At 40.1% G+C, this 13,533-nt stretch overlaps 1 protein-coding gene across 4 annotated transcripts in view; it reads left to right on the top strand.

The window, feature by feature from the left end:
• GSAP (gamma-secretase activating protein) overlaps window positions 1–13,533 on the top strand; it is an 85,587-nt gene that overhangs the window by 24,207 nt on the left and 47,847 nt on the right. For all 4 annotated transcript variants that reach the window (XR_007121452.1, XM_047694652.1, XM_047694650.1 and 1 more), the window contains exons 7-12: window positions 908–977; window positions 2,057–2,106; window positions 5,171–5,275; window positions 6,092–6,151; window positions 7,073–7,116; window positions 8,148–8,233. Coding sequence is in view for 3 of the 4 variants with exons in the window: in XM_047694652.1 (XP_047550608.1) it covers window positions 908–977; window positions 2,057–2,106; window positions 5,171–5,275; window positions 6,092–6,151; window positions 7,073–7,116; window positions 8,148–8,233 (415 nt within the window). In the remaining variant the exon portion in view is untranslated. The remainder of the gene's footprint in view (window positions 1–907; window positions 978–2,056; window positions 2,107–5,170; window positions 5,276–6,091; window positions 6,152–7,072; window positions 7,117–8,147; window positions 8,234–13,533) is intronic.

Raw genomic sequence — 13,533 nt, 5'->3', positions numbered from 1 at the left:
GTAGGGACCTAAAAGGGTTATATTCTTTCATTGTGCTTTGAGGGTTGGAGGGAAAAACCAAAATCCACTGGCAGATCCTATATCGTAAGCTGTCTTTCATGTTACAAAATGAAACTGCTCATTTCTAGTTACCCTTTTGATGATGAAAGAATTAAGTCACTGGAGTCATCCCAGGACCCGTTTCCCTCATTATCACGGCTCGTAGCATCAGGCCTGTGTTTCTGGCTGGCCGCTTTGTCCTGGGGGCTGGCACATATGGGAGGGCACAGACAAGGAGGAATGGGGTGGATCAAGCCTTTTCTTCCTGGGGCAGTCATTCTATTATTTGAGGCTTGTAAATCTTCCACCGCATGCCACGCTGTGACTCACCATTCTTTCTTGGAAAGTCCCGCATTAGGTTGTGCTTTGTCTCTTGGATGGGGACTACTTTGGAAGTTGTCGGAGAGCTTGTGTTTACTGGGTTGTCAAATTAAATACGACGCTTAGTTGTGAAAGAGACGTATTGATCACTTTTTTTGTGCATGTGGAAAAGAACTTTCTGTACAGCTGTTACTTATATTGTTTCTGATTGGCTTCAGAATCACGTATTCCAAAATAGGGAGCCTCATCTCTAGAAATAGCTTCTACTTTAACCTTGTGGAAATGAATTATGTCGGACCTGCCGTCAATATCCCCCTGGAAACTGAGCTCCTGAAAGTGTTTCTTTTTCCTCTTTGCCTCTGTCTGTAATGTGTGTGTGTGTGTGTGTGTGTGTGTGTGTGTGTGTGTGTGTGTGATTTGCCTCAACTATTCTATTGTTCCCAGCACCTTCTGTGGTAAGTAGTAGTGCAGTGATCAGAAACTTTTGAAATATTTGTATAAGCAAGGTAGTTGCTGCTTATGACTTTGATTCATTTCCTTTTTACAGTTTCTCTACCCACATGTGGAAAGTCGCCCTCTTGCAGAGAACCATCTGTTACTGATTTCAGAAGAGAAATGTAAGTGTATCTTTTACCAGTATATATGAACACGAAGCGCACATCTCTTAGTCAAGTATGGGATTTGACTGAATCTTCTAGATGTACACTCCCTAGTCCTAAAGGTCCAACTGACCTTTGATGTCCATTTAAGACCTAGCACTCCTATGGGAGGGCTTTTCTTTCTGCCTCCACTTATTCCCTTGTCTCTGCTCTGTTTCCCTGTCCTGGGGATGATGGCCTCCTACATACATGGATTTCCATTTTTGTCACACGGTAGAGTGTAGGACAGTTATGGAGGTCATTTTTGCCTTCTTTAGTTCACCCTTCTTTAAGATGTCTGTTACCTCAGATTGAGAAAGGGGAAGGTATTAGAAGCCAGAAGAATTTGATGATAGAATTTGAAGACACATACTTGGTCAAATTCAGGTGGAGGCATATAAGAGTGGGATGTCCTTTAATGAAGTTTAATGAAGTTTATTTATAATTTTGGGTAGGAAAGGTGGCAGAGAAGGGACAAAATCCACTGGTGGATCTTATATAGTAAGCCATCTTTCATGATACAAAATGGGACTGCTGATTTGTAATGGGAAGGACAGGCCTGAGAGGCTTAGGTTATGTTCAGTGTCTATGCTCATGACCAATTATCTATCCCACCTTTTTGTAACTAGAATTGGCAGAAGGTTAAGTATGGCCAAACCTAGATTGCTTATTGAGAGAATGGGACCATTTGGGAAGTGCTTAGAGATAAACTTGGCCAAAGGAACCAGTGTTAGCTACAAATAAGACTGATGGTGCAGGGAAGGCCAACATTTGGGGGAATCCAGGAGAGGGGAAGGGCGAAATGCTTTATGTATTATTGATATTGAAGAGCAGAGTAAATGCTGGGTGAGCGATAGACAGTAGAGGGATTCTGGAGAAAGTTGGATTTTGTTTTGCACTTGTATCATGAAACTGCTGTTGTAATGATACTGTTTTTCCAACCGGCTGATTAATCTGCTTTGTCTTTATAAATCAAGGTTCACCACTGTTAGGGGTAAAAAAGTGCTCATGATTTTCATAAAGGTTCAACTGTCTTTCTCTTGTTTCTCTTTTTAAAGATATTGAAAAGTTTCATATCCAAGTCATCCAAGAAGATGGAAATAGAGTGGTAAATATTTGAAATCTCTTTTACTTTGAAGTTTTTTTCCCCACAGAGTGGCATTTCGAGACTGTTAAAGATATAGTAATGTTATAGACCCAGACTACTTTCTTTATTTCATGTCTTTCACATTATAGACTTGCTGTTGTAACATGTGGAATAATACAAGATGTATAAAGGAGTTAATTATCTCCTTTATCTTGACCTCACTCTCCAAACTCAGTCTCCTGAGATAGCTCAAGACAGCCTTGTGGGACTCTTTCCGCACCTTTACCTTGCTCATGAACACGTACACACAGTTGGGTGGACATGCGCGGATTCAGTTGTTTTTACCAAAATATAATCATAATAATTGGCCATTTTGGTTTTTGCTTTTGACTTAATATATCAGGGTTATTCCTGTAGGTTTTTAAATGGAGATAGAACACTTTTCCCCCTAATTTTTAGACATACATAGAATAAATGGGATCATAACTATATGTTTATATATATGTATATCTGTATATATATAAAAGAGGAGGTATATATAGTTTTATAGTTCAATTGTCTTCTTTTTTCTTTTTTTTATTGCTTGTATTCTACTTCTCCCTTGCCTTTTCACCTCTAACTTTTGTCTGTAACCTATTATGTTTCCTTTCATGCACTTCTCTGAACTTGTGTATTTGCCATCCCCACCCCTGACACACCCAGGGGTTTATCCTTCACTCCTTCCTCATTCAACTTTGTGGCATTATCTACAAGTCAACCAGAATAGGTCAATTCATTCTTTTTAGAAGTACGTAATAGTCCCTGGTATGGATGTACACAGTTTCAGTCATTCTTCCGTGGGTGGACACTCCCTAGATTGCCATTTTTTTGATGTTGTTATTCATCTGTTCGTGTTGCAAATCATCTCAAAATTTTTTTATAGCTTTACGTGTTTGGTACACATATTTCTTTGGGCTAAATCCTCAGGGATGGATAGTTGGGTTGACAGGTATATGCATTTAATATATTTCAACAGATTTTGCTAGCTTGCTTTCCAAAAAACCTTGTAACAATTCACAGTTGTACAAGCAATGGGTAAGAGTACCCCTTCCCTCTATCCATACCAGTCGTAGGTGCATTTGCCCTTTTTAAAAAATATTTCCAGTTTGTTGAGGGTTAAGTTGATAACATTATTATTTTAGTTGGTATTTCCATTAATATCACTGGCTGTGTGAATTTGTTTTTCTGAAAATTGCTTAGTTATATCCTCGTCTACTTTTCTATTGGGTTGTCTTTTTTCTTGACTATGAAAGATCATAGTATATTATTGATATTAAAAATTACTTCCTTCAATATTTAAATAGCTTGCATCAAAATAATCCTTCTCTGAAGATTTTAATTTTAAAGTTACATGAAGAACATGAAATGGAAAATGGTATTTATTCATTATATATCTCTGATTGAAAGCCTCAAATGAAGAGGCCTGGCTGGAAAATGACTAGAAAGTGTGTCACTGGAACCCTGGGCCACTAGGGGCATTGTGGCAGGCTACAGATGCCAGGCTTGGCCCAGGGTCAGAAAAGAGGCTAGAGAGGAAGACAAACCAAGGCAGAATCCCAAAACCAGCAATGCGAATTTAGAGGAGAGAGTCACGTAAACAATCCAGGGTCAGTGAAATAAATAAGACCAGGAATGGGGACAGACAGAGGGCTGGCTGCTTAGAAGAAGGGCTGGGAGCTGTGAAGCTATGGCAGAGTGAGGCCAGGGGACACCTGTCAGCGACCAACACAGTGTGGCCATAGTACACCATCATCCTTGCCTGCCCTCTTCTGAAGCATCGCTGCCCTCCTTCTTGTTCCTCTTTTTTTTTTTTTTTAAAGATTTATTCATTTATTTGAAAGAGAGAGCACACACATATATGGGGAAGGAGCAGAGCGAGAGAAAGTCTCAAGCAGACAACCCACTGAGCACAGAGCAGGCATGGGAGTTGATCCCAGGACCCTGAGATCACAACCTGAACTGAAACCAAAAGTCAGATGCCTAATTGACCGAGCCCCCAGGGGCCCCCACTGTCCTTATCCTTAAGGGCTTAGATGACAGCTTCTCAAGGCAGTGTGTGGTTCCATGCATTTATAACAACATCATGTGGCAGATAGGCAGTGGTATAATTATCCCCATGTTTACAGAGCAAGCAAGGCTCCCAGAGATGAGGGAACTCTAGAGAGGGACAAAATTGAGATGTGCATCTGGGTAACCACACTCTAATGATAATGTTCTTGTTAGTATATATATACCTTTATTGGGGGGTCCCCAAATCTGTTCTAATTGAACACATTTCAGAAGAATAGAAACAAGATGCCTTGCCCAAAGTTTAGAATCTTATTGAGAACAGAAGTTGAGAATATAAAGGTGTTGTAGGAGAGTGCATACTCATCGGGGTAGACTTATAGCATTAGTTCACTTTAACTGTAATAGAAGTATGCCAGAGTACCATAAGAATACAGAGGCAAGGAGCTTTGCCTTGGGAGGAGGTGAGGGAGGGCTTTGTACAGGAGGCCATGCCTAGGTTGGGTCTTGAAGGAGGGGCAGTATCACCATACTCACTGCAGAAGACATAAAAGTAGGAAGCATGACCAAAGACAAACGCATAGCTTATGGCCGATATGGGGGGCAATGCTCCCCACCCCCAGGCTTGAGTTCTTTCCTTGGCATCACAGCTGCTATCTTTGGTGGTAAAGCCCCTTTGTCTACATATTACCTGAGCAGGCTATGTACCGAATGGGAAACTTTGAATCTTCTGTTGGCCCCAGTGTTGATTTGTGGTAGGTGTGTCTTTGCCTTCAACAGCCTCAGCCTGTCTGGCTAACTAGGGACAAGAATAATATAGTTTGTTATAGAGTGTGTGGAAAGAGCTAGTAATTAAATCATGCCTTTAGTCTTTTCTGGAAAGACTTTCCGTGTGTATGCATTGGGGGTAGAGGAAGGCTAAAAATAAACTGTGGAAATATTTACCTGTATTATAAAGATAAAATATGCAAAATCATAAATCCAGAAATATTCTCCTTTAAAATAGTTGGTTATCTCTAAAATCTCTATGCCTCTTTAGGTACTTAAAGACTCTGGCCATCTCCCAAGAGAGAGGGTAGCTGAGGATTTCGTTTGGGCTCAATGGGATATGTCAGAGCAGAGATTATACTACATTGACCTGAAGGTAAAAACTAGTTCACTGGCTTCCTTTTTCCTGGAACAACCTAATTTGGACATTCTCATTATTCTAATTTATTAATCTCTGCATTTTCACTGATGGGGACAGTTAATGAAAGTTTACTAAATATATGAAATATTTTCATTACTGTTTACCTCTTGGTTGCTTCCTTTTCTCTCTCCTTTTCTCTTTTACTAATGTTTTTATTGATCTTTTATTTTTATTGTTTTTTAAAGGTTTTATTTGGGCACCTGGGTAGCTCAGTCGCTTAAGCGTCTGCCATTGGCTCAAGCCAAGATCTGAGGGTCCTGGGATCTAGTCCTACATCGGGCTCCATTCTCAGCAGGGAGCCTGCTTCTTCCTCTGCCCCTCCCCACCGCTTGTGCTCACTCACTCTCTCTGTCAAATAAATAAAATCTTTAAAAAAAAATATTTTATTTGTTTATTTAGAGAGAGAGACTACACATGCATGCACATCACCGAGGGGGCACAGAGAGAGAGAGGGAGAGAGAGCATCTCTAGCAGACTCTGCACTGAGCACAGAGCCCAACAAGGGGATCTATCTCACGACCCCGAGATCTTGACCTGAGCCAAAACCAAGAGTCAGATACCAACTGACTGAGCCACCCAGGCTCCCCTGTTGATCTTTTTTTTTTTTTTTTTTAAATTTGATTTTTTTAAAGTCATGTCTAAACCCAAGTGAGGTTCAAACTCAAAACCCCAAGATTGAGTTGCACACTCTACCACCTGAGCCAGTCAGGTGCCCTTTGTTGATTTTCTTCTTTTTTTGTAATTTGTCATTTATTCTCTTTTCTCTTTTAGATATCAAGGAGTGTCTTAAAATGCATCCAGTTTTCTGCTGATGGGAAGTTTAACTTAATGGTAAGTCCAAGAGAATGATGGGCAATAGGAAATTTTAGGACACATGGCCTCCTTTTAAAGAGAGCTGTTATCAGAAATAGCATTTTAGCATTCTTGTTGTGTTAATCACTTGCATGAGTGACAAATACAGTAAACACAGGTGATTCGAAGAGCACACAGGAAATTTCTGCTAATCGAATACCTCTTATTAAAGACACAAGCATATGAGTGAGGACGTGTAGAAGGTAGTAGGTATGGTCTATAGTAGATAGCTTTAAGTGGTTACAAGTCACTCAACCCAAAAAGACTTGTGAGGTTGGTGGATTTGAGAGAAGGGTAAAACATCAATGAGAGAGCATTGTCTAATTAGTAAAAATCTAGCCTCACTCCTGGCAAAGCCATTTGGAATGCTGGTCTTGTGGGGAGGAATCCTAAATATCTTTACCTGTGATGAAGAGAATGTTATTCTTCACTAGGATTAGTACTGGTGTCCTATATAAATTGATATCATAGCATTATAAGAATTTCATTTACTCCTCTTGCCCCCCCCCCTTTTTTTTTTAAACTCACTCATTCTTCTTCTAAAGGCATCCAGTCCTTCCCTCTGTGCATGGTCATCTGTGTCTTGTAAAAAGTCTACCCCTCCTGATTGGCATATTATATAACCCATTTATGATATTCAAAGCTGAGGCAAAGTTTGTCAAGTATTAGCCCTTTAAGAAATAAATATACACCAAGCCTCTGATTGCGTGTAAACTCTAGAATATTCCCAATGGACTCCCTGTGCTCTGAATTTGGGGGATAACATCTTAAGATAATGATGGTTAAAAGGGCTTTTCATCAGTAGGCAAGCACAGCATTGTCAGACTTGCTCTGGGTTTAGAGCTATTATTGCTAAATTAATGTCATTTTTTGGTTTGTTTTCTCATGATTTTTTGACAGTTCGAAGCACCCTTGGATATAACATTAAGTGACTCGGGATTTAAGTAAGTTACTCATTGATTACTGCTAATTTTTATAGACACTGTGGGCAGAATGATTATGTTTATACCTAATGTATGGTGTGCAGATATAAGGACAATTCAATATTCTCTGTGTGTGTGTTTGTGTGTGAGACCTTTGATATTTCTGTTCTCTATAGGCAATATAAACAACTTTATCAAGCACGAACACAGAGTTTTTCATGTAAAGTCAATCATATTGATTTTCATAGCCGTTTATTCCTGTAGGATGTTTCCATTTCTTTTGATCCATCAAAGTGCTCTTTCTGTGATTCAATGAAAGGATGTGAACAAACATCAAACCCCTTCTCTCGTTGCCATTGGAGAGCAGGTTGCAATCAATCAACGTGTGGCTCAGCTGTGTCTGTTGTGTTACCATTTTTCTGTTTTCCTTTTTACGCCTTTACAAAGGTGAGCTTTTCTTCCCCCAGACTAGTTTACATTGAGTGAAAACATGAACATTTTTGAAAAAATAGACACAAGCCCACTAGTTCACAGAAGACACGAAAGTCTTCTTGAATTAGAATCATGATAACCCTAAACTGTTCTGTGTTTCAGTAGCGTTTCTTTTTTTCATATATGAACACTTGGTTATACTTGTTTTGAAACCGTATATGCGGTTCTCTCTTTTAGAAAAAAGTTCTTAGTACTTTCAACTTCTGTTTTTCTTTTTTTTCTCTCTATTGCCAGGGCCATGCCATTTATGTATTTTTTGTTACTGTTTTTACACTGTATTAGTAGTTACTGTTTTACTTATACAAAAAAATAAGATATCAACTTAAATTTCTCAGGCACAAGTCTTTACTTCTGTGGGTATGTTATAGTGGTTACTACCCTTTATGAAGGAACTTTAATTTTTATTTATTTTTACTTAAAAAATTCTTATTAAAGTGTGGTTGACACACAATGTTATATTAGTTTCAAGCATATGACATATGGTGCAGTGCTCACTGCCTTAAGTGAAAGAAGGAACTAATTTTTAAATGCATTAAGTTTCTTATCCTTTATGTTCTTAGACTTGTAAACTTTGGATGTGATGATCTTCAAGACCAAAAGAACTTATCCAAACACCTGACCCTGTGCGTTTTTACCAACCATACAGGTAGACTCATGATTGTATTTATCAATTCATTCAGTTATACTGAGTTCTGTAAAAAATGTAGTCATTGTTTAGCCATAAGGGTCCTGAAAGTATACTTAAAATATACGATATTACATATGTGATCAGATGGATATTTATATACCAAATTATCTTCTCCACTGCAGTTTTATACATTTGCTGTTTGTATTAAAGAAGCCACGGTCAACAGTCAGCAGGGTTATTGTTCTAGTAATTATTTCTGGTTTTTAAAAGGGGGATAGATTCATATGTAATTGATCCACATTTTCACCTGCTCCATCTTTTAGCAAATGGCATCATATTATAGGGATGCTTTCTGCATCAGGCTTACTGATAAATTTGGGTTCTAAAGCTATGTATCTAGCTGCTCTAAGAATCATTCTATAACTTACTGAGCTAACAACCAAAGCTTGACATACAGTTATTAGTGTACTGTCATTGTCTAAACAGTCAACTCTAATAATGAAATCTAATAGCCTTTTTATTTTTTTTAATTATTTATTTATTTTTAAAAAGATTTTATTTATTTATTTGACAGAGATCACAAGTAGGCAGAGAGGCAGGCAGAGAGAGAGAGAGGAGGAAGCAGGCTCTCTGTGGGACAGAGAGCCTGATGTGGGGCTCGATCCCAGGACCCTGAGATCGTGACCTGAGCCAAAGGCAGAGGCTTTAACCCCCTGAGCCACCCAGGCGCCCCTAATAGCCTTTTTAAATACTCGAGCTCGAGTGGACAGTTACCACTGAGTTAAGCAGTACGTGGAGTAAAACTGTATTCCTTTAAAGCCAAATTATGTGGTATTCACAAAGCCAGTGTTTATGGAGACTTAATGTGTGCTAGGTATTGGAGATAACAATGATGAGCAAAACGGACCTAACTTTTATTAGTACAGAAGTTACTGTTTGGAATTTAGACATTATATAAGTACACACATAGTATTTCAATAGAATTGTGATAAATTGTAGGAATTAGGAAGTTATGAGAGTGTATAATGGAGGTTTAATGGAAGATGCTAGGGTCTTCAGATACGTTCTAGTTCAGCTCATCTATCCCTGTTGGTCTTACCCTCTAGGACATTGTGCTGCATTGTGTCTTAGTCCTGAAAATTGTCCCCTTTTCCACCTCACTCCATAATCCATCCCATTTTTTCCAGTTTCTCTCAGGCATGAAGTCCCTCCATAAACCAGTTTTGGGAGTTTAGGGAGGGAAGTGATATTTCATTTGAGACTCGGAGGGTGTATGTGAACTAAGAACCATGTAACTGAAGTAGAGTGAGCAAAAGGAGAGGCCCGTGGGGGAGAGCTGAAGAGTAGGCTTGAGCCAAGTGATACAGGGCCTTGAAGACTGTGAAAGATTTTATATTTTATTCTCAGAGTTCTAAGATCATTAAAGCCTTTTTAAAAAATTTTTAGAATGTTCAAGCATTACAGGAAAGTTCAAGAACAGAATGAACATTCATGTACATTTTACTTAATTTGTGTCACTTACAATATTTGCTTGATCATTCTCCCCATGCATGGGTCCCATATTCTCCCTTTTTTTTTTTTTTTAAAGATTTTATTTATTTATTTGACAGAGAGAGAGATCAGAAGTAGGTAGAGAGGCACACAGAGAGGGGGATGCAGGCTCCCTGTCGAGCAGAGAGCCCGATGTGGGGCTCGATCCCAGGACCCTGAGATCATGACCTTAGCCGAAGGCAGAGGCTTAACCCACTGAGCCACCCAGGTGTCCCCCATATTCTCCCTTTTGACTAAACCATTCAAAAGTAAGTTGCAGACATCCTGACACTTTACCACTAAATAATTTGGCTTGTATCTCCTTAGGTCAAGGATACTTCTTTACATGACCTCCATTCCATTATCACTGAGAAAAATTAATCACACTAATAATAATTATTTCATATTCAAATTTTCCATAATTATTTTTAAAAGTCCTATGTAAGTATAGATTTCTATATGTGTACATATATGCATTTGTGTTATATATGTGTGTATGCATACAAATGAATAAATGTGTACACATGTATAACTTTTAAAGTCAGGATGCCATTAAGACTCATATATTATTTCTGGTCATTATGTCTTTGTCATCTGTTTTAATGTAGATCACTTCCCTCCCCCTAAGCTCTACCCCCTTTGTTTTTCTTTCACAACATTGATATTTTGTTACATTTGTGAAATGTCCTACATTCTGGATTTGTCTCATTGTTTCCTTGTGGAAGTATTTAACTCCCGTCCTCTATCTTCCACATTCTCTGCAAATTGGAAGTTAGACTGAAAGGCACCATTACACATAAGTTAAAATTTTTTCATAAGAACACTTCGTGGGTGATATTATGAAATTTACTTACACCAGATTAGGAGGCACATAATGTCAGGATGTCCTACTATTTGTGATGCCAGGTTTGGTCATGCAGTTACATGGTAACCACAGTCGCTCTCCCTTAAAAAGGTCCATTTTAATCCTTGCATAAGTGATCTGTGAAGTATTTGGCACCGCAGGAGTGCCCCATTCCCCAACAACTTCTCACGCGGCATTCCTTGATGCTGCTTCATGGAAGTGTTTTCAGCAGGCACTGATGTGATTAGATATGTATTTTTGAAAGGTCACTGGCTGCCGTGTGAAGAATGGATTGGAGGAGGCAAGAGGAAAAGTGGACAATGAGCAGTTAGGTTGAGTTTGTAGTCCTCCATTTGGGTGGAGGACAGTTGAACTAGGATGAGGGGCAGAGATGATGACTAGATGGGTTTGAGATGTATTTGGAGATAGAACTGAGAAGACTGGCTATCAGCTGGAAAGGAATGGTTCTCAGGTTTCTGGCATAAACAGGTGGGTGAAAAAGAGGGCCATTTTCTGACGTGTGGTGGTTTTGGTGGGGCCTTGAAAGGGAGATGGTGAGGGTTGTTTTAGACATGTCAACCTAGAGATCTGGGACTCGGAAGAGAGGTCATCAGGGCGGGGCATGAACAAATGAGGCAGTTTTTTAAGACTGTAGTGGGCATTTGAAGCCTTAGAAGGATATAGGGTCAAAAAGGAAGAAGCTAAGGAATAAGATTTGAGAAGCAAATACGTAAAGGTGAGGTTGAATATTCAAATAAGAAGAAAAGAAGAGTGTCTGGAGAAAAGGGGAAAACCAAGCGCTTTGCTGTAGCAGGCAAAGGCGGAGGGAGTTTGACCAAGGGGAAGGTGGCTAAGCGTTAGTAGGTAGTGAAAGCTGGAGATCCGGGGTCTGGGAGCACAGAGGTTAACGTGAGCACGTTGTTTGGGTGCCTAAGGTGGAATTTTGGTGGTCCTGGGTCAAATGGCATGTGGGAGGTAAAAAAAAAAAATCACAACAGGTGTAGACATGAGAGACACAGCAGCTGGAAGGGGAAGAAAGATTTAGGGAATATTATTTTTAAAGATGGTAGAGACTCCAGTATATTTGAACGCTCATGAGGCCAGAAAGAAGACGACAGTACACAGCAGACAGGAAGAACGGGTCGAGGGCATTTGCTGAGCCAGTGGGAGCTAACGGGGTCCAGAGCTCAAGTGGGGGATGAGGGTCGGTTCTTCCCTAGGACTTCACTTTAAATCTGCTGACTACAAACAATCATTTTAGGCTTTCCTTCTTTGAAGCTATAATTCCTTTTCATTTTATTCCCATAGGAATTTCTCACGAACAGTAGCAGCTATAACTTATAAATGGGTGATCTGTGACATCAGATGTTAGGTTTATCGGCACGAGCGGTGGGAGAATCTGTTCTTCCCTTTCTCAGCGATGGCTAGGAAAGTCGAACAGGAGCCTTGCTCTTCACAGTCAGCTCTGAAATAGAAATAAGCCTGTTATTGGGATGCTTCTTTTTTTTTTTTTTTTTTTTAAAGATTTTATTTATTTATTTGTCAGGGAGAGAGAGAGAGCGAGAGCGAGAGTGAGTACAAGCAGATAGAGTGGCAGGCAGAGGCAGAGGGAGAAGCAGGCTCCCTGCCGAGCAAGGAGCCCGATGTGGGACTCGATCCCAGGATGCTGGGATCATGACCCGAGCCGAAGGCAGCGGCCCAACCCACTGAGCCACCCAGGCGTCCCTATTGGGATGCTTCTTGATTTAGGATGCAGACAGTCAGAGAAGCAACCTTTGGGTTTTTAACTGATAAACCGCCAGCTCATGTATTTCCCAAATGGCTTTTTAAAGATGATTTTTTTTTTTTTTTTCACCACTGTGGTTAAACAAATGAAAACCTACTTCGGTGAAGTAGGAATGGAGAAGGGAGCAAAGAGTCTCATCCCCACACAGATCCCTGAACTCTAGAGAGCCTCATTTCCTGCGGATGTGGAGATCAGAGAACAGGGTTCATGAAATGAATGCTGGCAGACTCAGGGTCTTAAACAGACGCAACGCTGTGTCTGTGATGATGCCGTCACAGTATTTGATGCTCATTTGTCCCATGTTGGTTGTTGGGAGCTACTTTGCCCTTTCAGCGTTACTTGTTACCTTCTTGAAAGCATCTTTGTCCTGAATTTTTCTGCCCTAAGTCACGAAATTCCCTACCTTCCAATTAAGGAGAGGTTAGTTAAATGGATGAGGGGTTTCTGATGATAGGCGATGGTGGGCAAAAGGGCTGCTTCTGTATAAAGATTGAGCTCATGCAGATTCTTTTTTTTTTTTTTTTAAAGATTTTATTTATTTATTTGACAGATCACAAGTAGGCAGAGGGGCAGGCAGAGAGAGGGGGAAGCAGGCTCCCTGCTGAGCAGAAAGCCCGATGTGGGGCTTGGTTCCAGGACCCCTGAGATCATGACCTGAGCCTAAGGCAGAGGCTTAACCCACTGAGCCACCCAGGCACCCCAATCTCATGTAGATTTTTAAAAATAATTTCTAGCAGGAGGGTAAATCAGAGATTCCCTAAAGCAGTGAAGGGAAGAAAATATTCTTTTTTTTTTTTTAAGATTTTATTTATTTATTTGAGAAAGAGCGAGAGATAGCACAAGCATGCAGAGGGGTAGAAGTAGAAGCAGAGTCCCCACTAAGCAGGGAGCCTGATGCAGGATTTGATCCCAGGACCCTGGGATCATGACCTGAGCCAAAGGCAGATGCTTAACTGTCTGAGCCACCCAGGCACCCAAGGAAAGAAAATATTCTTATTCCTGTCCCATTTAATAGTCAACTGTGCAGCTACAATTAAGCCAGTGGCTGTCATTCTTTCTTGGGCACCATCTACTGGGAGGTGGTAAGGGGTGAAAAGTGTACATTCTCTTTCCTGTTCATATAATTGCAAGAGTTACCCTCCACAAGTTCCCAGAATT

This window comes from Lutra lutra, chromosome 11 (assembly GCF_902655055.1).
Source record: "Lutra lutra chromosome 11, mLutLut1.2, whole genome shotgun sequence".
Classification (NCBI taxonomy): Eukaryota; Metazoa; Chordata; class Mammalia; order Carnivora; family Mustelidae; genus Lutra; species Lutra lutra.
Note: the sequence above shows the minus strand (reverse complement) of the source record. Positions and strands in the feature narration are given on the sequence as shown.